The sequence below is a fragment of the Ochotona princeps genome, chromosome Y (genome assembly GCF_030435755.1).
Source record: "Ochotona princeps isolate mOchPri1 chromosome Y, mOchPri1.hap1, whole genome shotgun sequence".
Classification (NCBI taxonomy): domain Eukaryota; kingdom Metazoa; phylum Chordata; class Mammalia; order Lagomorpha; family Ochotonidae; genus Ochotona; species Ochotona princeps.
In genome coordinates, this window is record NC_080866.1 from 11,658,470 (window position 1) to 11,683,043 (window position 24,574).

The following is a 24,574-nucleotide window of genomic DNA, read 5'->3' on the forward strand; positions in this document are numbered from 1 at the left end:
CCACTGATCTTCTTCTCTGTTTCTGTAGCAGCACCAGACTGTTTTGATACACACTGCTTTGTAGTATGTCTTGAGGTCTGGAATTGTGATTCCTCCAGCTTGATTTCTATTTTTCAGGATAGCTTTCGCTATCCGTGGTCTTTTGTGATTCCTGAGAGACTTTTGTATCTTCTCTTCTATTTCTGAGAAGAATATTGTTGAGATTTTGCTTGGGATTTTGTTGAATCTGTATATTGCTTTTGGTAATGTGATCACTTTGATGATGTTGATCCTGCTAATCCAGGAACATGGTACGGTTCTCCATTTTTCAAGGTCTTCTTCTATTTCCTTTTTTAATGTTTTATTGTTTTCCTCATAGAGGCCTTCCACATATTTAGTTAACCTAATTCCAAAGGTATTTAAGATCCCTCTCCTCTATTAAAGGGGGCTGTACTTTCAAATTCCTTCTCATCCTTGGAATGTTTTGTGTATACGAGTGCCATCAATTTGTGTTCATTAATTTTTTTTATCCTGTTACTCTGCCAAAGTCTCTTATGAGTTCTAATAGTCTCTTGACTGAGTCTTTTGGGTCTCCTATGTAGAGAATCATGTCGTCTGCAAATAGAGACCATTTCCTTTCCTCTTTTCCAATTTGGATTCCTTTAATTCTTTTTTTCTTGCCTAATATCTCTGGCAAGGACTTCCAATACTATATTGAAGGGTAGTAGTGACAGTGGACATCCCTGTTTAATTCCAGATTTTAGTGGGAAGGCTTCCAATCTTTTTTTCCATTTAGTATGATGCTTGCATTGGGAGTTTCATAAATTGCTTTGATTGTGTTATAGAATGTTCCTTCTGTGCCTATCTTGCTTAGGGTTTTCAGCATGAAGTCGTGTTGGATTTTATCAGATGCCTTCTCTGCATCTATTGAGAGCATCATATGATAAAACAAAAGTGTATTGTTGATCTGTAGGATGAAAGGTTCGATAGATATCAACTAAGTCCATTTGCTCCAGAGTTTGGGTGAGTTCTGTGGTTTCTTTGCTGAGTTTCTGTTTCTGTGATCTGTCCACTGATGTTATAGGGGTATTATGGTCACCCACTATGATTGTATTGGAGTCTGTTCCTCCGTTTAAGTCTCTTAATGCTTGTTTCACGTTATTAAATGCCTTGGCATTTGGTGCATATATATTATGGTGATCTCTTCTTGTTGAATGGGTCCCTTGATCGTTAGATGGTATCCGTCTCCATCTCTTTTAATGTTTTTCACATCAATGTGAAAGGCTACCCCTGCACGTGTTTCCTTACCATTCACTTGGAATATCTCTTCCCATCCTTCAACTTTCTGTTACCTCTGATCTTTGTTAGTGAGCTGTGTCTCCTGTAAGCAGCAGATAGATGGGCTTTGCTTTTTGACCCATTCCTCTAATCTCTGGCATTTGATTGATGAATGTAAACCATTTACATTCAATGTTAATATGGATAGGTGGCAATTTGGTTCTGTCATCTTAGTAATGTGTTGTTCTTTGGTTGAGTCTTCTGTTGGCCTTTTCAGTGGGATGTTCTCCACATTTGCCTTTGGTTTTGGTAGCTGCTATTCCTTTCCTCGTTCACTAGAACATCCTTGGGTATTAGCTGTAGGGCTGGTTTGGAGGACACGGGTTCTTGGAGTTTTCCATATTGTGGAAGAATTTTATTTCATTTTCAAAGACAAAGGAGAGCTTTGCAGGATACATTATTCTGAGCTGAAACCTTTTCCTGTTTAGAGCCTGGAATGTTTCACTCCATTCTCTCCTGGTCTGCAGCGTTTCCTCTGAGATGTCAGCTGTGAGTTTGATTGGGGCTCCTCTATAATTCACTTGATTTTTTTTTCACGTGCACATTTAAGGATTTTTTCCTTGTGTTCAACTGAGCAGAGCTTGATTAGCATGTGCCTTGGTGAAGGTCGCTTTTGTCGACCCCATTGGGAGTCATGTGCCCCTCCTGGATGTTGTTTCCCAACTCTTGCCCTAGATTAGGAAAGTTTTGTGTATCATTTCGTTGAAAGCACCTTAAATCCTAGTTACTCTTTCTGCACCTTTTGGAGCTCCCAGAATTCTTATGTTGGGCCTTTTGATTGTATCTTTTATTTCCTGGATATATATCTATATTATATACAGATATATATAGATACATATTTTTTAGCTTGGCCTAGTTCTGCTTCCGTCTTTTTGCTTATTTCCACCTGGTGACAGGAAATATCTTTGAATTCTGATATTCTTTCTCCTGCTTCATTCATTCTATTTTTCATACTCTCCACAGTACTTTTAATTTGCTCCACTGTATTTGTAACTTCTGAAACGTCAGCTTTTATTTGATTCATTTCCTGTGTAACAAACAGATTCTTTACATTCTTTGAATTCTTGTGTTGTGTGCTTCTCACTGTTGGTCAGAAACCTTATACTAAATAAGCTTTATAGTAAATAGCCATATAAGAAATTTTCAGAATATTGTGTCCCCATGTTTTTCAATGTCTTCCTCAGTTAACTCTGAGGTTGTTAAAGACTTTTGTTCCTCTTCCAGGGAGTCTTCGGTAACACTCATTGTGCCTCTGTCTCTTCTTTTAAGTTTTGACATTGCAATCCTGTTTGGTATATTTTTCTCCTTAGTGCAGTTTTTTGTAACATTTATTTACTTTTATTACAAAGTCAGATATACAGAGAGCAGAGACAGAGAGGAAGATCTTCCGTCCGATGATTCACTCCCCAAGTGAGCCGCAACGGCCGGTGCTGTGCCGATGCAAAGCTGGGAACCTGGAACCTCCTCCAGGTCTCCCACGCGGGTGCAGGGTCCCAAAGCTTTGGGCTGTCCGCGACTGCCTTCCCAGGTACAAGCAGGGAGCAGGATGGGAAGTGGAGCTGCCGGGACTAGAACCAGCGCCCATATGGGATCCCGGGGCGTTCAAGGCGAGGACTTTATCCACTAGGCCACGCCGCCGGGCCCCCTTAGTGCAGTTTTCTAAGATGTGTTATCTACAGATCTAGAAGTCAATTTTTTTGTTTATTTGTTTGATCAGATTCCTGGGTTATAAAACACCAACTGTCCCAGATAACTGGTTTATCACCAGCACTGGTCTGGAGCACTGCCAGAGAGCCAGAGCTGTTAGCTTTCCCATCTGGGACCCAGATCCTGCAGGATGTGAAGCTGGTGCTGTCCTCTCTGTGGAATCAGCCAGGTGTGACTAGCTGGAAACGTACCCATTCCGGTGTTTGATCCCTCTGCTGTTAGCTCCGATCCACCGCCAGTCTGCCCTGCTGAGTCTGCAGCTCCTTTTCCGTTCGATGCTGAGCCATAGTATTTGGCAGGATTGGCCAGTCCCAGCCTGTCTTCACCTCCCGAGCGCCCCGTGCGAACCCAAGCTCCCACCTGGCTACTGCAAGGGCTGATCTGTGGCTGCCTCTGGATCCCTGGTTGTCACTGGAGTCCGGATCACAGCTCACAGGTGGCTGCTGGGTTTTCTGTTCCCTGTAACACCGTTCTGCCACCGTAACCTCTTCCCTGTTTCCAGGCGTTCTCCAGGTATCTGCTTGTTGACTTCCTGACCCCTAACTCTTTCTGGAATCTTCTCTCTGTGCTTTACCCTATCCAAAATTTTTCTGTCATCTCAAACATTGAGTTTCTGTCTTTTTGTGTGCTTGTTTTTTGGTGGTATCTTTGAGGGTTGTGGTGGTTTTATCCGTTCAGCTGAATTCAGGTTTCTGGTTGGTGATTTTAATCCATTTTCACTCACAATTACCATCAATAAGAAGTAATACTTGCATTTTGCTTGATGACATTTTAATCCACTGACGTGACAATCTGTCACTCACTCCCTACTGAGGTATCGTTTTTCAGTTGTTTTCTTCTTCTTCCTCTTCCTCCTCTGTCTGTTCTCCTATTTGGCCCTTCTTATTCAGCTCAAACGTCATTTTCTTTTATCATTTTCCTCTGTGTGTGATTTTCTCATTTATGTGCCCCTCTGTATTCTCTTGTAACTCACTGAGTTTATTAACACTCGCTATTTTGAATCATGTAACTGTCATTTCATAGAGATGTGATATTTTGGAGTTCTTGTTCAACCAAATTCCTATTTGCTTCATGTGTCCTCATCCTGGTCTGCTCATCTGATCTCCATGCCCATTCTTGTATAGAAAGTTGGTTTTATGGTTCATGAGTTTATGGTTGAGCTGCAATGCAGGGTCTCCAGAAGCATATTGCCTTGCAAGAAGAATTCCCTTATAATTTCCTGTTTTGTTCTAGGATCTGTTCTGAGAAGCCTTTGGTCACACTTACATCTTTCTAGGCTTCCCTGAAGCTTTCCTCTGGCACATTAGGGGTATCAGGTCATAGATTTAGATTCCTGCTCTGTAGGGTTAAGGTAATTATCTCCTTTTCTAGTTTGCACTCACAATCTCATTTACACATCATGCTTTGCTCAAAAGTCTGATTTTCTTTATTTGTTTGTTTGTTTCTCCCTGGACTGATTTCAGTATGTTTGTAACTATTAGTTGGCTGCTACATAATGTTTTTTGGTGTTCTTTTCTGTAGTCCATTCTTTTTTTTGTGAATCCTGATGTGTGTCTTTGTGCCAATTCCATGGAGTTTTGATAACCACTACTTGTCAACATATCATGAAGTCTGGTGTTATGTCTCCACTAAATTTTCACTGTGTAAGAACCAGAATGGTTTTGTTCTCAGTGTGGTGTCTTCCATATGTGCTGAAGTGATATGTATTTCTTCTGATAAAGGCCATGAGAAGAAAGCGATTTGAGCGTGCACGGTGTCCTAATGTCTAAAGGCCTTGCCTTGCTTGCACCTGGAAACCATGGACACCGGCTCCTGTCCTGGCTGCTGCAGTTCCCATTAGCTCCCCGCTCATGGGCTGGGAAAGCTATAGAGGATGGCACAAAGCCTTGGGTCCCTGAACTGTTTGGGTGACCAGAAGAAAGCTCCTGGCTGTTGTGTTGGGATCAGCTCACCTCTGCCCATTGCAGCCACTTGGGGAGTGAACCAGTGGATGGATGATCTTTGTCTTTCTATCTCCTTCTCTCTATTGATCTATCATTCCAGGATAAATAGTTAAATCTTTTCCAAGAAGAAAGAAATAAAAGATTCAGGCAGCTTGCGATGGAAGCAGAAGGATGTGACGTGGGAGCCTCCCCAAGTGATACCACTTGACAAAGTCTGCAATTAGCAAACACAAGCCCTGTGACAGAGCCCAGGATGGAAAGTGTCAAGAGTGTTTGGAAGTGGACATCACTGAGAGAACAAACTGAAAGAGTCTGTATGCCTGGACTTCATGCTGAATCTCTCCATCCTGCTGTGCTGTGGTAATCCCGTGTTGTCCGTGAAGACATGTAGGCACTAATGGGGACAAATGTTTCTCTGAGAATAAAAACTGCTTGGCGAGCCAAGAGGTGTTCTTTCCTTCAGTTGCTGGGAGAGTTCCCTGAGGCTACCCTCATTGAATCTGCTCTTCTCTCTATGTAATTTTGTCTCGCAAGTATGCTCTGAGCTCCCTTCAGCAGTACTCAATGCCATGCGATTTTGGCCTGGGGAGTTTTCAAGGTGGAAGCATGCCATGAGTCGTTCAACTGAGGTCATACTGAATCTGTAGCTTGCTCTTGGGAGCAAAGACATCTTAATCCATACAACAAATATACAAAGCAGGCCTTTTTCATTTGTAAATTGGATGGAGCTCACAAGTTCTTTCTCTGGCATGGTGCCATTTGTGTATACAAAGTTTACTGACTTTTGTGATCTCTGGTAGTAGTCTGTTATTAGTGTATATTCTCTTGTGTGGACAAATCTTTACTTACTTTTATGGGATAATTTACTACTTATAAATTACATAAAGTTTCCTGTTTGCTCTGGTAGTAGTCTCCTGTTTGTGTAGGTAACTGTTTTATGTGCCTCCAGTGCTCTCCTGACTTCCTCTTTTGCATTGTGTAATCATCCATATTTCTATATCTTCTAGAATGTCTCTGGTTAAAACATCCAGGATATATTTAATGGCAGGACTAAGAATGTACATTTTCATCGGTTCAGTATCCTAGTGTTAAGTCCCTAGAAACTTTGCCACATTCAGTATGGTGCTGGGCTGTGAGTGCTAAATGTATGCCTTTAACATTTTGAGAAATATTCCTCATTACAGACTTTGCTTTAGATTTTGAACATGAATACAGGTTATTCCTATCTTTTTTTTAAGAAAAAAGATTTATGTATTTTTATTGTAAAGGCCAAAATACCTAGAGGAGCAGAGACACAGGGGAAGCTCTTCTGTCCAATGAGTCACACCCCAAGTGGCCACAATGGCTGGAGTTGAGCCAATCTGAAGCTAGGAGCCAGGAGCTTCTGCCTGGCCTCCCATGCCGATGCAGAGTCCCATGGCTTTGGGCCATGCTCATCTGCTTTTGCAGGCCACAGGCAGGGAGCTGGATGGGAAGCAGGGCCGCCAGGATTAGGAACAGCAGCCATATGGGATCCCATCATTCTCAAAGCAAGGACTTTAACCACCACACTATCACGTCAGGACTGCAGGTTGTATCTTTAAGAAATGCTTTTTCTGGGCCTGGCAGTGTGGCCTAGCGGCTAAAATCCTCACCTTGAACGCCCCGGGATCCCATATGGGTGCCGGTTCTAATCCCAGCAGCTCCACTTCCCAGCCAGCTCCCAGCTTGTGGCCTGGGAAGGCAGTCGAGGACGGCCCAAAGCTTTGGGACCCTGCACCCACGTGGGAGACCTGGAAGAGGTTCCAGGTTCCTGGCTTCGGATGTGCACAGCACCGGCCGTTGCGCTCACTTGGGGAGTGAATCATCGAACAGAAGATCTTCCTGTCTCTCCTCCTCTCTGTATATCTGACTTTGCAATAAAAAATAAATAAATCTTTTAAAAAAAGAAATGCTTTTTCTGTGTACTGAGATTATCATTGTTTTCCTTTTTTGATAGGCTATAGCATGTGTCACATTTATTGCTTTTCAATATCAAAGAAACACAGCATAATGATGCTTATGGTGAGCTGTGGGATTTGATGAGTAGTGTTTTCCTGAGGATTTTTGCAATCAGTTAATCAGGAATAGGTCTCTCTCTAGTATCACTGTGTTTTGTGATTAAGCAAATCAATGCACTTTGTGATTAAGCACAACATTCTTAGAAGTGTGAGAGGATTTGTGCTTTAAAATTCTTTGGAATGGCTAAAGAAGACTTGCTACTGATTCGTCTTGGAATTTATGGTAAAAGTTCACATTGAAGCCATCTAATCTGAGCTGCATTATGTGGCAACGGTCATAATTCCTTCATATGTAAGTACCTCAGTTATTTCTCTATTTAGGTTTATTATGTCATCATGGCTGAATAGTGCTATATATTTAGAACTTTCTCTGTGCTTGTCTGTTTCAAATCATCTCGTAAGATGACAACAGCATGGGAGTTTGGGGTTTGGGGTTGGGGACAGGGGGCTGTGTAATGCTGGCCCTGCTGGCAGAGGAGAGCAGAGGTGGTGGGTTGTGTGTGACATGGAGAGAGAGGCTGACAGAGTGTGTGTGTGTGTGTGTGTGTGTGTGTGTGACAGAGAGAGAGAGAGAGACAGACAGAGAGAGAGAGAAAGAGAGAAAGAGACAGAGAGAGAGAAAGATGGGAGTATTGGAAAGTGTGAGAGGTGGCAGGAGGGCAGCAGAGTCCTCCATAGTCTTAGCTCTGGCCAAGGCCCTGACTGGATGAGTCACTTCCACTGTGGCAGGGAGCCAGAAGCCAGGCACTTAACCACCCAGAGCAACCCAGCCAGCAGTCCGAATTGCATGGGTGTTGGGCTGTGCATGGTGTGGGGTTGAGCAGCTTGCACCACAGGTGCTCTCGGCTAGCCCGAGCTCCGCTCGGCTCAGGCAGCACCCTGTGAGCATGAGTAGGTCCTGGAGTGCTGAGGCAGACCTGCAGGACCCTGCCCACAAACTGTGTGCAGGCCTGTGGTTAGCCAGACCTGGAGAAGGGAACGTGGCAGTGTTCTGCTGGGTCTCCCGTGGTGTGGTGTAGCCAGAAGCACACTGCTGCCGGACTGCCGAGGTGGCACCGAAAAAGCAGCTCCTGGCAAGCGCAGGTTCAGGCTGCGGCCCAGAGCAGAGCATCAGGGTTGTCGGGAGTAGAATGTGCAACCCCTGTAATTCTGAGCATGGCTGCTGGTGCTGTACCTTGTGGGAGGGGAGGGCGGGCAGCAGAGGCCTGGTGAGCTGAGGTCCAGGCTGTTGGGCAGCACACGGGGCTGTGGAAGGGAAAGCAGTGTGACGCCTGCTGCAGGCTCCATGTTCAGTAGTGCCTCAGGTGTCTCCTTGACCCCAAGTGGATTACACACCACCTGAGCTGAGGAATCTCATCAACAAGCAGGATGAAGATGTGCTGAGCTACGTGGTTGGCTTGGAGGTGGGGATCCGGGTGTGTGTGTGCTGCTGGTGCAAGGGTTGGGTGTTGGCGAGAGTGGATCACGGGGCTGGACATTTGCTGGGAGGAAGCATGAGAATGTGACCGGGGGTGTGGAGAGAGGGGCGGCATGTGCCTCTGGGCACAGTGGGCTCACCGTGCTCCCCTTGGCAGGTCAAGGAGCTGAGCTGTGGCCAGGGACACTGCAGAATACGCTTTTGCTTCTGGCAGAACCCCTACTTCCGCAATGATGAGATCTGCAAGGATTACTGTCGCAGCGTGCGTGGTAGGCAAGGCCTAGATGGTGCAAGCGATTCGGTGGGTTTCCTGCCCAGCCATGGGTGCTTGTAGAGATCCCATTCCCGCAGGATACAGGGCTGTACGTTCCAGCGCAATCCAGTGGTTCTGTGACTGTGACGGTGAGCCACCCGCCTACAGCCCGGGCCCTGCCCACTCAGCTTCTTGGATTGGCTGAGGGACCATGCCTTCTCAGGCACCAACAGTGTTGCCTGGATGAGAGCACCCCTCATGTGCATCAGCTCACTCGACTCCAGAGTCTTTGCAAGCGTCAGGCAGGAGGCTAGCAAATTCTCTGCAACCCTCAAATCCCAAGGAAAGTCACAGAGGCACCAACCCAGGGAGTTGTCTGGGTTGAATGTGACAGGAAGCTTGCCTTGCTGGGTCATGTGTCCATCTGGTGTGGTGCCTTGCCCGCAGCAGGGCATTTGTGCTTCCAGTGACCTCTACAGCCATCTGCAGCAGGACCCAGTAAAGCACGCAGTAGGAAAAATATGCCATGCCTCCCAGGAGGGCAGGATTCCTGAATGTGCTCTTAACACTGTTCCCACAGGGTGCCTTGTGGGAATGTGTTGGGGACATGTCACTTTTCCTCCCAGGTAACTAGTACTTGAGACTTTTCCCTTAATTAGCCACCTTTTCTCTACAGAGGGCTTTATCATGTATCTCACAATTTTACATTCTTGGTGGCACTTTGTACCCTTAAATAACAACATTATCCTTCAGTTTGTTTATTCGTGCAAAACAATGTTTTTCAATATTGATAAGAACCCATCTCAATCAACCTATATTCTTATAAATATTGCATTCATATAAATTTTTGGGAAATTTTGTCTCTTCCCCTATCATTTCCTCATATGTTACCACTAATTCATCTCCTTCGTCTCTGAACAAACCAGTACTTGATGTAAGTATTATACTTAATTCTTATACAATGATGTATGCTATGCATGATTGAAATTACTTCCAGGCGTGCTAGCATTTTTCAATTCTCTTGTAACATTTTTAATAAGTTTACATTTCCCAAGTAAAGTTTTTAATAGGTTTACATTTTGGCCTCTTAAAATTTAGATTTGCACTCTTGTAAGACGGTGTTTAATATTTCATGTATTTCAAATCATGAAAAAAATGTATATGAGAATTTCTACTGTCATTAAGAGGTTTTTTGAATCAATCAGGCACAGAAATCTTGCCAGGCACTGAAAAAAACAGTAGTGCAATTAAGATTTCAAACAAAAAATAAATAACCCCCCAAGGATTTTTATTTATGCTGGTATTGAAGACATCATTGCCTATATTAGGATATCAGCACACTTTGTACTCTTCTCCCGAACTGTGGGCTAGTTTGCAATCCCACCAACAGTGAATAATCCAACCATTCCACTCATGGTCATTACCTATACCAAATGAAATCAGGGCATGAAAGGCTTATTTGTAACCCCATGGAATTAGCAAATCAATTCATATGAGCTAAGACAGAGATCCCAGAAGTCCCTCAAGAGTTGACAGTATGAAAGTAATGGGGCTCTTATCCACTATGGAATATTTCACAGTCATTTGAAATAATGACATCTGGGACGGGTGCAGCAAAGAACAGGAGAATCCTTTGACTGTAGTGCTGGCATCCCATATGAGCAGGGGTCTAGTCCTGGCTGCTCCATTTCCAAAGGAGCTCTCTGATTTGGGGCTAGGAAGGCAAGCAGAGCAAAGCCTGAGTGCTTGGGCCCAAGCCCCCATGCGGGAAACTTCTCTAAGAAGTTCCTGATTCCTGTATATTTGTATCAGTTCAGACCTGACTCTTGCATATGGTTACCAGTACAGTGCCCAAATGTGAGGAGGAGCATCACTAACCCCTTATTTGGAGCATTTTATCACAAGGCTTATGTTGTAGGAGCTGGACTCTACACAGAAGAACTCAAACATCCTTGCTTCCTCTTTTCTCTCTCCTTCCAATACAAAAGGGGTTTAGAAATACTTATTTCTGGAACTGCTATTTGAGGGCAGGGTTAACCCATCTCTACAATGGTCTTAGTTCAAAAACTGTACAGAATAGCAAATCCCAGGCTTGGAATAGGAAATCTTGTGTGGACTTGATCTACATTACTTTTCCCAATCTGGCACAGAATCACTAAAACACACACAACATGCACGTCACAGAATTTATTGTATTAGGTTGGGTTAACACCACTATTCCCATCTTGCACTTGAGGTCTGTATCTTCCTTCAGTGTTGAGCCAGACATGGTTGTATATTCCATACCAGAGCTTTGAGGGTTTTTACACATCTCCAACAGATTCAATTCTAAATGAAAAGCTCTCTGAAACACACAAATTCATATGGACACATATAATCTCAGAACAACACTAAATGCGTATCAAAATGGAAAGGATCTGCATTAGAAAGCTACCCCAACCTCACGTGTGACCCTTCATTAGTGCTCTCACAAGAGATTAAAATCTGTTTTCCCTTATTCCAGAGCAATTGCGAGTATTCACTGAAAGAATACATGGCCCAAGAAAACTAAACTAAAACGACATGTATCATTAAGACCTAAACTCCTAATGGGTCTAAGGGCTAAGACATAACCTAAATATTCATGGATATTTCTGGAATCAGTGATCAAAGAAACTTAACGTGAAACAAAAATATAACATGCTGGCATGGAGCCGAAGATGGACTTGACATGGATGGCCAGGGAGATGTCTGTTAAAGTGAAGTGATGCTTCAAGCTTGTTTTGTGTCTGAGTGGGTGGCCACGAAGCATGCCTACGTGTGTGCACACACACAATCATGAACAATTTTGCATCATACTTCTCCCCAAATCTGCTTCACTCTGATACCAAGGCTGACCTGAGTTTTGTGAATCCCTTTTGTCTCCACTAAGCCTCAGGTACACCGTTTGGGAAATAAGGGACCATGTCCCTACACACAAGCTCTTACCCAAGGTGACAGGCTGCTCATCACCTTTCTCCATTCCATCTTCAGATACCTGAGTCCCAAGGTAATATGGCAGGGGTTTGAGCCAAATATCCTTGTAGATTATCTGTTAGGAAAAAGGAGAAATCAGCTCACTGTTAAGTTGCCCTGGAACTTACAACATGCACTTAGAACTTTCCCAGTGAGCACCCACCTCAGCAATCCTGCTAGAGTCTACGAAGTTGTGGTCCACAAACCAGTTGAAAATACTGACACTGTTGTTATACTCCATCCGCCTTGGAGCTTCACCCATATAATCCTGAAGCCACTTAACTGGAGAGGAACGATATGCTCTATACCCTATGGGAAGAGAAGAATGCAGGACAGGGCAGGATCACATCTCCAGTTACCCGTCACCCATGTCCAGTATCTAGTCTCTGAGAAACATCTCACCATTGAGGTTAGCTCGATATTCCTTAACAATCACTGTGTTAGAGAAGTAGGGATTGCTGCGGAAGAACAACCTGATCTTGAAGCGCTTCCTGGGATGCTTGAGTTTGGCCACCTGTCAGGATAAGATGGAGCATGCTGAGTTTTCACTAATGAGTCCACTTTCAACTGTTCAAAACTACTTCTGCTACTCACAGTGCCTTTTGCATAGGACTAGTCTGAGGCTCAAGGAACTCACCTCTAGGTTGGTCATGCAGCTAAGAATGTCTTCATCCTTATCACAGATGATGGGTGATATCTGGGAATGGTTCACAAACTACCTATCAAGGAACTTTCAGAAGAAAAACTGTGTGTGTTTGTGTGTGTGTTTCTGTGTGTGTGTGTGTGTGTGTGTGTACAAGAGAGCCAAAAGCAAGGGAAATATGGAAAGAACAGGCACTGCAAATGAGAAGCCATTTTTGTTGGGTGCTCCTTAACATATTGTTACGTAGATCTTAGGTCTTCCAAGACTTGTCCCAACATTTCTTTTTCACAACTCAGAAGAAATAAATGAATAGCAAGCATCACATCCTCAGACCTGTTTTACCATACAACACAATCATAAATATTGAACTTGGTTCCCATCATGTGGGACCAGAATTCAGACCTACACAATGCACAGCTGGGTTATTAATATTACTGGATCACAATGTGCTGTCTCAATGCATCCTCAAATAACAGTTCCTGCTGCATGTTAATCTTTACATGGTGGACTGAGGGAGGGCCTCTGTCCTCAGCAGTGTGAGAGCCCTGATCTTTGTGAGCTAAGCATGAACTGCCACCACACACTTCATACCTCTGTGTGCCACAGCTTCTTACTGGCAACCTGGCAGAAATGGCAAAGACAAGAGCCTCAGTTCTCTGACAGGATCCATACAGAGCTGGTGTTTCCTCTGACAGCTACCTCAGGCATCATATCTGTTGGCTGTAGTCTTCCAACCAGTTCTCAATGACTGGGCTGGAGAATCAAACTGTTACCCTAAAGCCTCCAACACAGGGAAGACTGTGCTTCAAAGAACCTTCCTTCTAAGTTGGAAGAATAGCTTGACAATCGGTGGACTTATGCATTACAGTGTAGGTGGTAATTCAGTCAACATGCCCTGCAGTCCTCTCTGGAGTGTGTTTTAATGCCCTGTCGATGAAATTCATTTTCCTCACAACAGACACTTTCTCACAGTGGTGCATTTCCACAATGCTAACTCGGTAAACAGCTACACTCTCGACTGTGACCCGGCAGATAAAAGGATACAACTTTAGACCAGAAGTCAGGGATGTTCTGGATGATCATCCTTCTGCGTTCCATCAGGACCTTGCGTTTTTGCCTCAGCTTCTGCAGCAGCCTCTGCTTCAGCCTCTCACGGGCCCTGGTCGATGGATGTCTCCCAGGGCGCACTTGTAACTGGGGTGTCCCTGACCCAAGCGCCGGTGGGGCCAGCTGGTTCTCATGCCGCCTTTCCTGGTGTGCAACACAGACTGCTAGGAGCTCCTGCTCCTCCCTCTCCTCGACTGCTCACCTCCCTCCAGCACGCTCCTCCCACCTCCTGCTCAGCCACTACCCCACCACTTCAAAGTATACAGCAGCCATGTTGCTGCTGCTGTCGCCCAGCGGGGCCGGGCTGTCTCCCTCACCCACGGGCCTCACTTTCCTGGGGGGCCTCCTCAGAACGGACACGGAGCACCTTGTCACAGCAGTGGACACAAGCCGCCTGTCACCTGACGGCAGTGGTCACTGCGCAGGTCCTGGGGCCTTTCCCTCGAGGAGGATCCTTGTAGGGCCTATGTCCTAAAGCCCCTCTAGGCCCTTCCTTCCCGCCCCCCACCACCGCCATACTCCACGTCAGTGGACCCCGGGCCCGGGTGCGCAGCCGCTGCCATCCCGAACCAAGCCTGTGGACAAGGTCCCGACTTCTCCCTGCCTGAACACCGCCTGGGTCAGCCGAGGGCCCTCACTGTCTCCCGGAAGTGGCGATGTGCTAACACCAGGCGCATGCAAAGAGATCTCGGCGCTGACGCGGGGTGGGGCGACGCAGTGGGTGAAGTTGATCCCCGACCCACGCCCAGCGTGCTGAGCTCTCCGGGGAAGTCCGGTGTGTGAGCAGGAAAGCAAGTGTGTCCACCTGAGCCGCGCCCGGGCTCCCCGTGCTCAGGGAGGGAGCCTTTCCGGGGTGTGCCCAGCTTGGCCTTTTACCAGGGATGCAGGCTGCGGGTGAAAGGGGCAGACAGCAGCCCTCCTGCCCTTCACGGGGCTGCCTAGGTTCAGCCCTGCTTGTGGGCGATGTTTCTGGTGCAGGCGTGCTGAGGTAGCCGTTGTGGGTCAGCCAGAAGAAAAGCATGTGGAAGGACAGGCACCCAGAGGGGCCTAACGTATGATTGCTCTGATGATGTGTCCTGTGTGGCTTTGGTGGGTCCCCTGCCCTTCCATACCGTTGGTTGCTAGATCCCCTGTCCTTAGGAATTCTATTCGGGCTTACTGGGCCTGTGGTGTAGACAAGCTCTTTGGCAATGTGGCATTTTTGCCACATTCCCGCCCTGGTCCTTATGTTGCAGGTAACTAAATGTTAGCACTGTTGGGAAGCTCGAGGCTTTCAGTCACAGCCTGTGGTGCCGTGATGTTGAAAGAACTTGCATTAGCTTGCTCACTTGCCTGTGCCACTGTCACGTGGCAACCTGGGTGTATAGGGAGTTAAAGGTCGGCATAAGTCCAGGGTCCATAGTCTGTTGTGTGGCTGGGAGGCTCGGGTGTAGTGTGAGGAACGGGGAAAGTAAAAATCCTTTTCGCCGACTTCTGGGGTATGTCATATATGGCGAAATCAGTGTTCCTCCACATAATTCTAGTTTATCTCTCTTGAGTGTGCAGGTTAGGTATGTGGAAGCAGGGCCACAGAGATCAAGGGTGAACAGTGTATACAAGTGCACACACATCAAGGAATACTCATGCATGAATCTGAGTGAGACAAAGACATCTCAACATGTTTTGTTTGTGCCTGGTCAGTTACACACCACGTGTGTAACAGGTACATGCTGGCAGAATGTGGGATTCTAGAGTTCGACCTGGGGCTCTCAACTGAAAGGCAGGCTCCAAGGTACTGGACCCTGTGGAGACAGTTTCCTACAGCATTAGAGAGAGGGTGGTGGTATTGGAGCAGGCGTGTCTCCAGGCGGACTCATAGGGGATGTCAGTGAGTGGGCCAAAATAGCAGCCATATTTTGGTTCTTGTATGCAGTTTCTCACTCCTGCTATTGTTTGGAAAGCAACCCAGGGTTTCAAATGTCAGGTGTTGACAGAGCGGGGTCACAGAACACATGTCCAGGGGCCAGTGCCCTAGCCTAAAACCTCACCTCGCATCCACGAGGAGCCCATCTGGCCACCAGTTTGCATTGTGTCTGTTCCATTTCACATCTAGCTCCTGTTTGTAGTATGGTTAAGAAGCCCAGGATAGACCAAAGCCTAGGGATCCTGCACCCATGTGGAAGAGTTAGAAGAGGTTCCAGGCTAGTGACATTCAGTCAGCTCAGCTGCAGCCATTGTGACCTCTTGGGCAGTGAATTGGCAGATGGGAGATCTTTCTCTGTCTCCCCTTGTTTCTTTAAATCTGCCTTTCCAGTAAAAAGAAATAAATCCTTAAAACAACAATCACGTGTCCACGTGAGTAGTGAGCATGCGGTTTGGGAGAAGCTCTTGATGAGTTGCAGACTATGCCCTGTGTTCTTTAGGACTTAGATGCATACCAGCTCTTTGAGATGTCCCGTCCAGCAGGACAGTCAACAGGGTCGCAACCAACCTCGGAGAGAATGGGGGGCAAGAGACATGAAGAATGGACAGCAAGACAGGTTCTCTGATCAGGCTGACTGATTTTGATTTTCACACACAAGGCTTTAAAATCTGCAAAACAGGATCTATGGGTGAGGGGAAGGAGGAAGCAGGGTCTGGGACATGATTTCACAGCTCTTTCTGGATAGTTATCTCTAAGAGCTCCTTATGCTCTCAAGAGGTGGGCATGGTTTCACAACTCTTTCTGGGTAGCTTTTCCCAAACCCCCTTATGTTCTCAAGAGGATGCTGGCAGGTACGGCATGAGCCACCACCCTGTCATGAGCACCAAGGGTGGTCAGAGCAGTGTAGTTTGCTAGATGACTTGTAAACCGCAGGGTGTCTTAAAACTTGGTTTCTCTTGCACTTTGCTAGCTGGTACTTTCCACTGACCTAGATCTATACACAAACATGGCTTCAGTATGGCTATAATATATGGCTCCCACCCTTAAGAGAAAGCAGTAGTTAAGCAGCATGCAAGAAATGTGTTCAATAACATTAGGCCTTTCAAATGTAGGCCAGGGAAGGTAGTGGGTTGGTTTGTGTTTCCTTCCTGGCTAACAAGTGTTGGGTGTTACTAGAACTGCTCTAGAGAGCTGCCTGCTGAAGTGTATGTGGGAAGGAAAAACGGACCAGTTGTGATGCCTGAGAATGGGATAAGGGCCAGAGGAACACGGGGCAGTGGTAATGGTTCCCGTGGTTTGCAGACGTGAGGGCAGTGATGAAATTTGCCTCTGGGTTGTTCCATGGGAAATATCAGGTCATCTGCACACATGACTAATTTGACTTCCTCTTTTCCTTTATTATGCCATGGATTTGTTTTCTTCTCCTCCCTGTCAGGGTGGCAAATGTTGGCATCCTTGGCTTGTTTCATATCTGAGAGGAGGCCGAGCTTTCCACTTGCGATAAGAATGGCAACTGGTTTTGATATGTATCCTTTATATTTTGAGTAGAGTTTCTTGTATCGAAATCTAAGTTAGGCTGCATCATAAAAGAAGTCTGGCAGAGTTCTGTTCTGCTGACTAGTTACCCATCTACCTTTACTGATGTTCTCTCTTACTTATTTGTCCCTCAGTAGGAGCAGGGTGTGAAAGTCACCCATTGTTACTCTCCTGGGATCTGTCTCTGCCTTTTTATTTATAACATGCTGCTGTGTGCTTCAGGATATCATCTTAGGTATGTGTATATACTGATTCTCCATCGCTGAGTTTTAAACAAAGCTGCTTTCCCCGTCATTATAGGACATCGTGTTTAGTTCTTTTGTAGCTTTTCAGTCTCTGTGTTGCTTTGTGAAGACTTTTCTGTTGTGATCTTGTAGGGTTATGCAGTTTTTTAACACTCACCTGAATTTAATCCTCCGGTTAGTCCAATTAACGCATTCACATTCAAGATTTGTTGTAGTGAATTCTCAAGCTTGTGTTTATGTGGATACTTATTTTCCCCTTCACAACTAAAGGAAAAATTGCAATGGACATAACATTTTTGATATCTTTTTCTTCTAAGATTCTTATACACTGTATACATTCACACTGCATGCTGGCCTGATAGCATTCTTCTGACAGTATTGCTGTCAATCTAGGTTTCTTTTTTTTTTTTTTTTTTTACTTTATATGGACACAGCATTTCCCTCCTACTGCCTTTCGTCATCTGCTTGTCTTAAGAGTTTGTGAATTTTACTGCTGTATGCTTTGAACGCAATTTTTTTTTTTTTTTTGATTTTGAGTGTTGTAATGATTTGAGCCTCTGGATCCACGTGGCTCATTTTAGGATCATTTAATACCTGGTGAAATTTCCAGGATTTCATTGAGCAGGTTATCTAATGTTTTTCTTCTCCATCAGGATTGCTCTGTAACACAGTGAACATCAAATGGCATTTGCAATTTTCCCATAATATTTTTTAAAGATTTATCTGTTTTTATTGAAAAGTCAGATGTATGGAGAGGAGGAGGAGAAGAGAGAAGAAGATCTTCTGTCTACTGACTCATTCCTGAAGTGACCGCAAAGGCTGGAGCTGCTTGGGTCCTAAGGCAGTAGCCTGGAGCTTCTTTTGTATCTCCCATGTAGTCTCAGCATCCCAATGGTATTGGCAGTCCTTATCTGCTTTCCAAAGCCACTAACAGTGAGCTGGATGGGCAGCAGACTTTCCTGTGCCCATAGAAGTCTCTGTGTGTGCAAGGTGAGGACTTCAGCCTCTAAGTAGCATGATGAGCCCTTTTCCTGTATCTTCATGTGTGACATAGGTATTTCAAAATCTTTGTCCCCACTCTCAGACAGCAGCAATTAAGCAGCTTATTGTGAACCAGCTAAAAATAATTTTAGGCCTTTCAAATGTGGACCTATTACAGCTGCCCCCCACCCATTTTATCTTTTTCACTTTCTGGCTAGTAAGTGTTGGATGTTAGTAGAACTGTGAGAGGTGCCTCTGGGATGTGGGTGGGAAACAGGAGCTGGCTAATATTGCTGTGATGATAGTGGGCTGAGAATGGGATCATGTGACCAAGCAACACGTGGCAGTGGCAAAAGTCCCTATGGTGGGCAGACATGAGGGCAGTGCTGAAATTTGCCTCTTTAGGTTTTCCCATTAACAGCAACATGTCCTCTGCACACATGAATAACTAGACTGCCTCTCTTGCTCTATTGTGCCAGCTACTTCTTTCTTTCTCCTCCCTGTAAGTGTGGCAGAAGTAGTTATCCTTGGCTTGTTTTAGATCTAAGAGGAATTTCAGCGTCTGACAATGTAGTCTGATAAGACTGTTGATTAGATATATGTCCTTCGCAATTTTGAGAACAGTTCCTCTACACCTAATTAGTAAAGTTTTGTTTATTTGTTTATGATGATGGATTTTGAGTCCTAATGATGTGTCTATGTTCAGGTAGCCATCCATTTTTTTTTTCTTCATCCTATAGATACTATTGTTACATTCATTGATATACATAAGGTGATATGTATCTGTATTTGTTAGATGAATTTGTATTGCCTGTCATTTATGATTATTAAGGTTTTGGTTTGATTCTCTAGTATCTGCCTCACAGTCTTTTGTTTTCTTTTTTTCTTTTTTTTGCATGCTTAGTAGAGATATGGGCGATAGGTGTTTTCTTTTCTGTTTAAGTCACTCTGTTAAGTTTTGGGTTAAAGTATTACTACTCTCATAAAAGAATGTGGCAGAGTTCTGTTTGCTGACTCTATGCCAGTATCTTAACTGATATTCTTTCTTAATTATCTGACTTGATAGGAACAGGTTATGAAAGTCATCCACTGTTACTCTGTTGCTAACATTTTGCTTTGCAGCTCTGCATATTTTATTGGATGTATCTATATTTGATTTCTATACCTAGTTTCTACTGCAAGGGTTTTTTCTCCATATATAATACTATTTTTAGCTATTTTTGTAGTTTCTTTTCATGTAAAAATGGCAATTTATTTTTATTTATTATGCTGGATGATTTTTTATATATTTTTATCACATAGCTTCATAGGCTCTGGGATTTCTCCTGCCCCCTCCCCAAATACTCCCCCATATGGAATTCCTCCATAGTGTTACAGTAGTATATTTCATAGCCTGTCATGTTTCCTTCATTGTGGGCATGGACCATGCGGAGAGTCCAGCTTCTTATTGTCCAGATAAATTCAGTAGTTTCAGTGGGAGACAATCCTTGGTCTGAAAGTAGAGCTGGCAGAATATCATCCCCTCCAGTGAGATGTCACTACTACACAACTTCAACAACAAGAAGAAGCATCGCAATTAACAACATCATGAAGTTAAATAACATGGTATTGAGTGACCAATATGTTAGAAAATGCAGGTTCTTAACCACATCCTCTAACTACTTCCTTGGCATCTCAATTTTAGTATCAACACAACCGGCTGCTATAGCCTTTTTTTTTTTTTCTCCTAAGCTAACACGTTTTTGAGTTTAACCAAAATCGGAGTGGCACAGGAACACTGAAAGGATCAACGTTAACACCCATCATATATATAACAACTGAGTACAAACTTAACATGAACGTTTCTGTGCAGTTACATCTTGTTTAGCATTAACAGTCATAAATTGATAAATTCTTTTCATGAGACAATTAAACCACAATTTTAACTTTGCAGCATATAGTGATTAAGCATGGTTTTACAGAACTTTGCATTTTAACAATTGAAGGATAGGAAAGTTTTAGGCAGGAGAGCAGGGAAATCCCAAACAACCCAGTGAGTGAGGAAGAATTTAACTCTACATCCTGCCTGGTAAAATCGAGGAGGAGCAAATAGGGAGCCTGACCAGTAAGTACAGGCTGAGCAATTATAGGTTAGTTGGCCTTTTCCTTGGCTGTTCCAGACTTTCTATATCAGTGTCTCTCTCTGTCTATCTGAACAGCCAAATGGGAAGCCTGGCCAGTAAGGTACAAGCTGAGTGATTATCAGCTAGCTGACCTTTGCTAGTCTCTGTCTATCTGAACTAATTTGGGGGCTCACAAGCAACCCTGATGGTCGGTGTAAGAGAGGGCTGGTAGCCAAGGCTGGAACTGGATAAGGACCTGAGAAAGCCCCTCTGCTAATGCAGAAGGAAATTTACAATCTTTCCTCTCTCTGGGTGCCACCTGGTTCTCCTGGCTGTAGTTCCAATGTCACCAGACCATATGAGAGTGTTTGGGGCTGCTACCATCCCGTGTGGGAAATCCCATAGGAAATGACTGACCTCAGAGTTCTCAGCCTGCAAGGGCATTCATATTCCTTGTGATCTCCTAAGCAGCTGGGATGCGGTTCTCGGTGTCCATACTGACAATCCTCGATGGAGTATCCATTGCTTCTGTGGCAAAAGCACTTGGGAGGCCTCCGGGAGTCTCCGGGACTAGGATACAGACCTCCTCTTATCCTCCTGTTCCACCCTGAGATCCGCTCCTGCTCTGTGCAGGCAAGTTCCTTCTAAGAGGGTGCCAGGTTTGTTCTTGGATCCCACCACAAATGCCTATGGTTTTTCTAATGTCTAAGGCTCTTAAGAATTTGTTATCTATAAATAATAAGTTACACTTACAGTCTTCCTCAAACATTCTAAGAAGGTGGAGAATTTCTCTGTGCTCCTGACCTGTAGTGGAACAAGAGGAGTATTAAACAAATTTAGTTGCTCAGTTCTTAGAGGCAGTTCCACTGGGGTTCCATCTTCTCTAGGGGCAGCATTGTATTCAAAGGAGCTGCTGCACTTCTGAGGCCAGATGAACCACAGGGAAACCCAGAGTTTTGAGGATCCATCAGGAAATCCTAGGGGCAAGAGCATAGCCTTTCCCATGGATTATCGTGTTCCAGAATATCAATCATTCAGGTATTTTATCAAATACACCATGAGATCAGGGACAGTTGTGCTTGGTGTGCCAATCTTTTAAAATCCCCCATATCACCCAGTGTTGGGAGGGGTCTGGCCTCTTCCTCCTCCATGTTTTTTTTCTATGCTCTTGTGGATTGTGCTGCTGCAAATATAGGATTACACATCCCCATCTCATGTGCAGATTTCATTTCGATTGCGTCTATTCCTAGCAGCAGCATAGCTGGGTCATATGGCAGATTTATTTGCAGTTCTCCAAGCACTCTATATCCGGGTTTCTAGAATGGTTGTATTAGCCTACACTCCCACCAGCAGTGAAGCAGGGTGCCTTTCTCCCCACTTCCACACCAGCAGGTGTTGTTCCTTGAGTTCTGAATGTAAGCAAGTCTCACTGGAGTTACTTGGTCCCTCAGCGTGTTTTTCATTTGTATCTCTCTGATTGCTAGGGAGCCTGAGCATCTTTTCATAGGTCTATTAGCCCTGTGAATCTGGCCTTTGGAAAATTGTCTGCTCATTTCCTTTGCCCATTTTGCTATACGTTTTCTTTCTGTTTGTTTGTTTGTTTGTTTTTCTGTCGCTCGGTTTTTGAAACTCTTTGTGAATCTATCACTTGTGTAGTGTGAAATACTCTTGTCTCATTCTGTTGGTTTCTTCTTGGTTGTGCTGATTGTTTCCTTTGCAGTGCAGAAGCTTTTTAGTTTGTTCATTTTGGCTTTGGTTGTCTTTGCTTTTGGCATTTTTTTCTAAGAAATTTTTCCCTGTTTCTATATCTTGGAGTGTGCTTCCTATGTTTTCCTTTAATAGTCTGATGGTTTCTGGGTGTGGATTTAGGTCCTTAATCCATCTAGAGCTAATTTTCATGTAATGTGGAAAGTGTGGGTCTTGCTTCTTAATTCTGCAAACTGCTATCCAGTTGTCCTAACGGCATTTTTTGAAGAGAGCAGGATTTTCGCCTGGATTGTTTTCAGTTTTCTTGTCAAAGGTTAGTTGACTACGCATGTGTGGATGCCTTCTGTCCTGTTCCACTGATCTTCTTCTCTGTTTCTGTAGCAGCACCAGACTGTTTTGATACACACTGCTTTGTAGTATGTCTTGAGGTCTGGAATTGTGATTCCTCCAGCTTGATTTCTATTTTTCAGGATAGCTTTCGCTATCCGTGGTCTTTTGTGATTCCTGAGAGACTTTTGTATCTTCTCTTCTATTTCTGAGAAGAATATTGTTGAGATTTTGCTTGGGATTTTGTTGAATCTGTATATTGCTTTTGGTAATGTGATCACTTTGATGATGTTGATCCTGCTAATCCAGGAACATGGTACGGTTCTCCATTTTTCAAGGTCTTCTTCTATTTCCTTTTTTAATGTTTTATTGTTTTCCTCATAGAGGCCTTCCACATATTTAGTTAACCTAATTCCTAGGTATTTGAGATCCCTCTCCTCTATTAAAGGGGGCTGTACTTTCAAATTCCTTCTCATCCTTGGAATGTTTTGTGTATACGAGTGCCATCAATTTGTGTTCATTAATTTTTTTTATCCTGTTACTCTGCCAAAGTCTCTTATGAGTTCTAATAGTCTCTTGACTGAGTCTTTTGGGTCTCCTATGTAGAGAATCATGTCGTCTGCAAATAGAGACCATTTCCTTTCCTCTTTTCCAATTTGGATTCCTTTAATTCTTTTTTTCTTGCCTAATATCTCTGGCAAGGACTTCCAATACTATATTGAAGGGTAGTAGTGACAGTGGACATCCCTGTTTAATTCCAGATTTTAGTGGGAAGGCTTCCAATCTTTTTTTCCATTTAGTATGATGTTTGCATTGGGAGTTTCATAAATTGCTTTGATTGTGTTATAGAATGTTCCTTCTGTGCCTATCTTGCTTAGGGTTTTCAGCATGAAGTCGTGTTGGATTTTATCAGATGCCTTCTCTGCATCTATTGAGAGCATCATATGATAAAACAAAAGTGTATTGTTGATCTGTAGGATGAAAGGTTCGATAGATATCAACTAAGTCCATTTGCTCCAGAGTTTGGGTGAGTTCTGTGGTTTCTTTGCTGAGTTTCTGTTTCTGTGATCTGTCCACTGATGTTATAGGGGTATTATGGTCACCCACTATGATTGTATTGGAGTCTGTTCCTCCGTTTAAGTCTCTTAATGCTTGTTTCACGTTATTAAATGCCTTGGCATTTGGTGCATATATATTATGGTGATCTCTTCTTGTTGAATGGGTCCCTTGATCGTTAGATGGTATCCGTCTCCATCTCTTTTAATGTTTTTCACATCAATGTGAAAGGCTACCCCTGCACGTGTTTCCTTACCATTCACTTGGAATATCTCTTCCCATCCTTCAACTTTCTGTTACCTCTGATCTTTGTTAGTGAGCTGTGTCTCCTGTAAGCAGCAGATAGATGGGCTTTGCTTTTTGACCCATTCCTCTAATCTCTGGCATTTGATTGATGAATGTAAACCATTTACATTCAATGTTAATATGGATAGGTGGCAATTTGGTTCTGTCATCTTAGTAATGTGTTGTTCTTTGGTTGAGTCTTCTGTTGGCCTTTTCAGTGGGATGTTCTCCACATTTGCCTTTGGTTTTGGTAGCTGCTATTCCTTTCCTCGTTCACTAGAACATCCTTGGGTATTAGCTGTAGGGCTGGTTTGGAGGACACGGGTTCTTGGAGTTTTCCATATTGTGGAAGAATTTTATTTCATTTTCAAAGACAAAGGAGAGCTTTGCAGGATACATTATTCTGAGCTGAAACCTTTTCCTGTTTAGAGCCTGGAATGTTTCACTCCATTCTCTCCTGGTCTGCAGCGTTTCCTCTGAGATGTCAGCTGTGAGTTTGATTGGGGCTCCTCTATAATTCACTTGATTTTTTTTTCACGTGCACATTTAAGGATTTTTTCCTTGTGTTCAACTGAGCAGAGCTTGATTAGCATGTGCCTTGGTGAAGGTCGCTTTTGTCGACCCCATTGGGAGTCATGTGCCCCTCCTGGATGTTGTTTCCCAACTCTTGCCCTAGATTAGGAAAGTTTTGTGTATCATTTCGTTGAAAGCACCTTAAATCCTAGTTACTCTTTCTGCACCTTTTGGAGCTCCCAGAATTCTTATGTTGGGCCTTTTGATTGTATCTTTTATTTCCTGGATATATATCTATATTATATACAGATATATATAGATACATATTTTTTAGCTTGGCCTAGTTCTGCTTCCGTCTTTTTGCTTATTTCCACCTGGTGACAGGAAATATCTTTGAATTCTGATATTCTTTCTCCTGCTTCATTCATTCTATTTTTCATACTCTCCACAGTACTTTTAATTTGCTCCACTGTATTTGTAACTTCTGAAACGTCAGCTT

The 24,574-nt window shown here is 44.0% G+C and overlaps 1 protein-coding gene and 1 long non-coding RNA gene across 2 annotated transcripts; one reads left to right on the forward strand and one right to left on the reverse strand.

Annotated features, from left to right (window-relative positions):
- Positions 1 to 8,332: 8,332 nt before the first annotated feature.
- On the forward strand, positions 8,333 to 8,851 carry LOC131478748 (uncharacterized). Its single transcript, XR_009244609.1, has 3 exons — positions 8,333 to 8,409; positions 8,581 to 8,692; positions 8,775 to 8,851. It is a non-coding gene; the product is annotated as an uncharacterized LOC131478748 (long non-coding RNA).
- A 2,099-nt stretch (positions 8,852 to 10,950) lies between these two features.
- Positions 10,951 to 13,560, reverse strand: LOC131478787 (testis-specific Y-encoded protein 1-like). The gene is made up of 6 exons (XM_058659365.1): positions 13,358 to 13,560; positions 12,308 to 12,385; positions 12,073 to 12,184; positions 11,834 to 11,979; positions 11,644 to 11,746; positions 10,951 to 11,020 (listed from the first exon to the last, which is right to left on the reverse strand). Exons 1-6 carry the CDS (start codon positions 13,409 to 13,411, stop codon positions 10,980 to 10,982), a joined length of 534 nt encoding a protein of 177 aa, XP_058515348.1. The 5' UTR covers positions 13,412 to 13,560; the 3' UTR covers positions 10,951 to 10,979.
- Between the last annotated feature and the right edge of the window lie 11,014 nt (positions 13,561 to 24,574).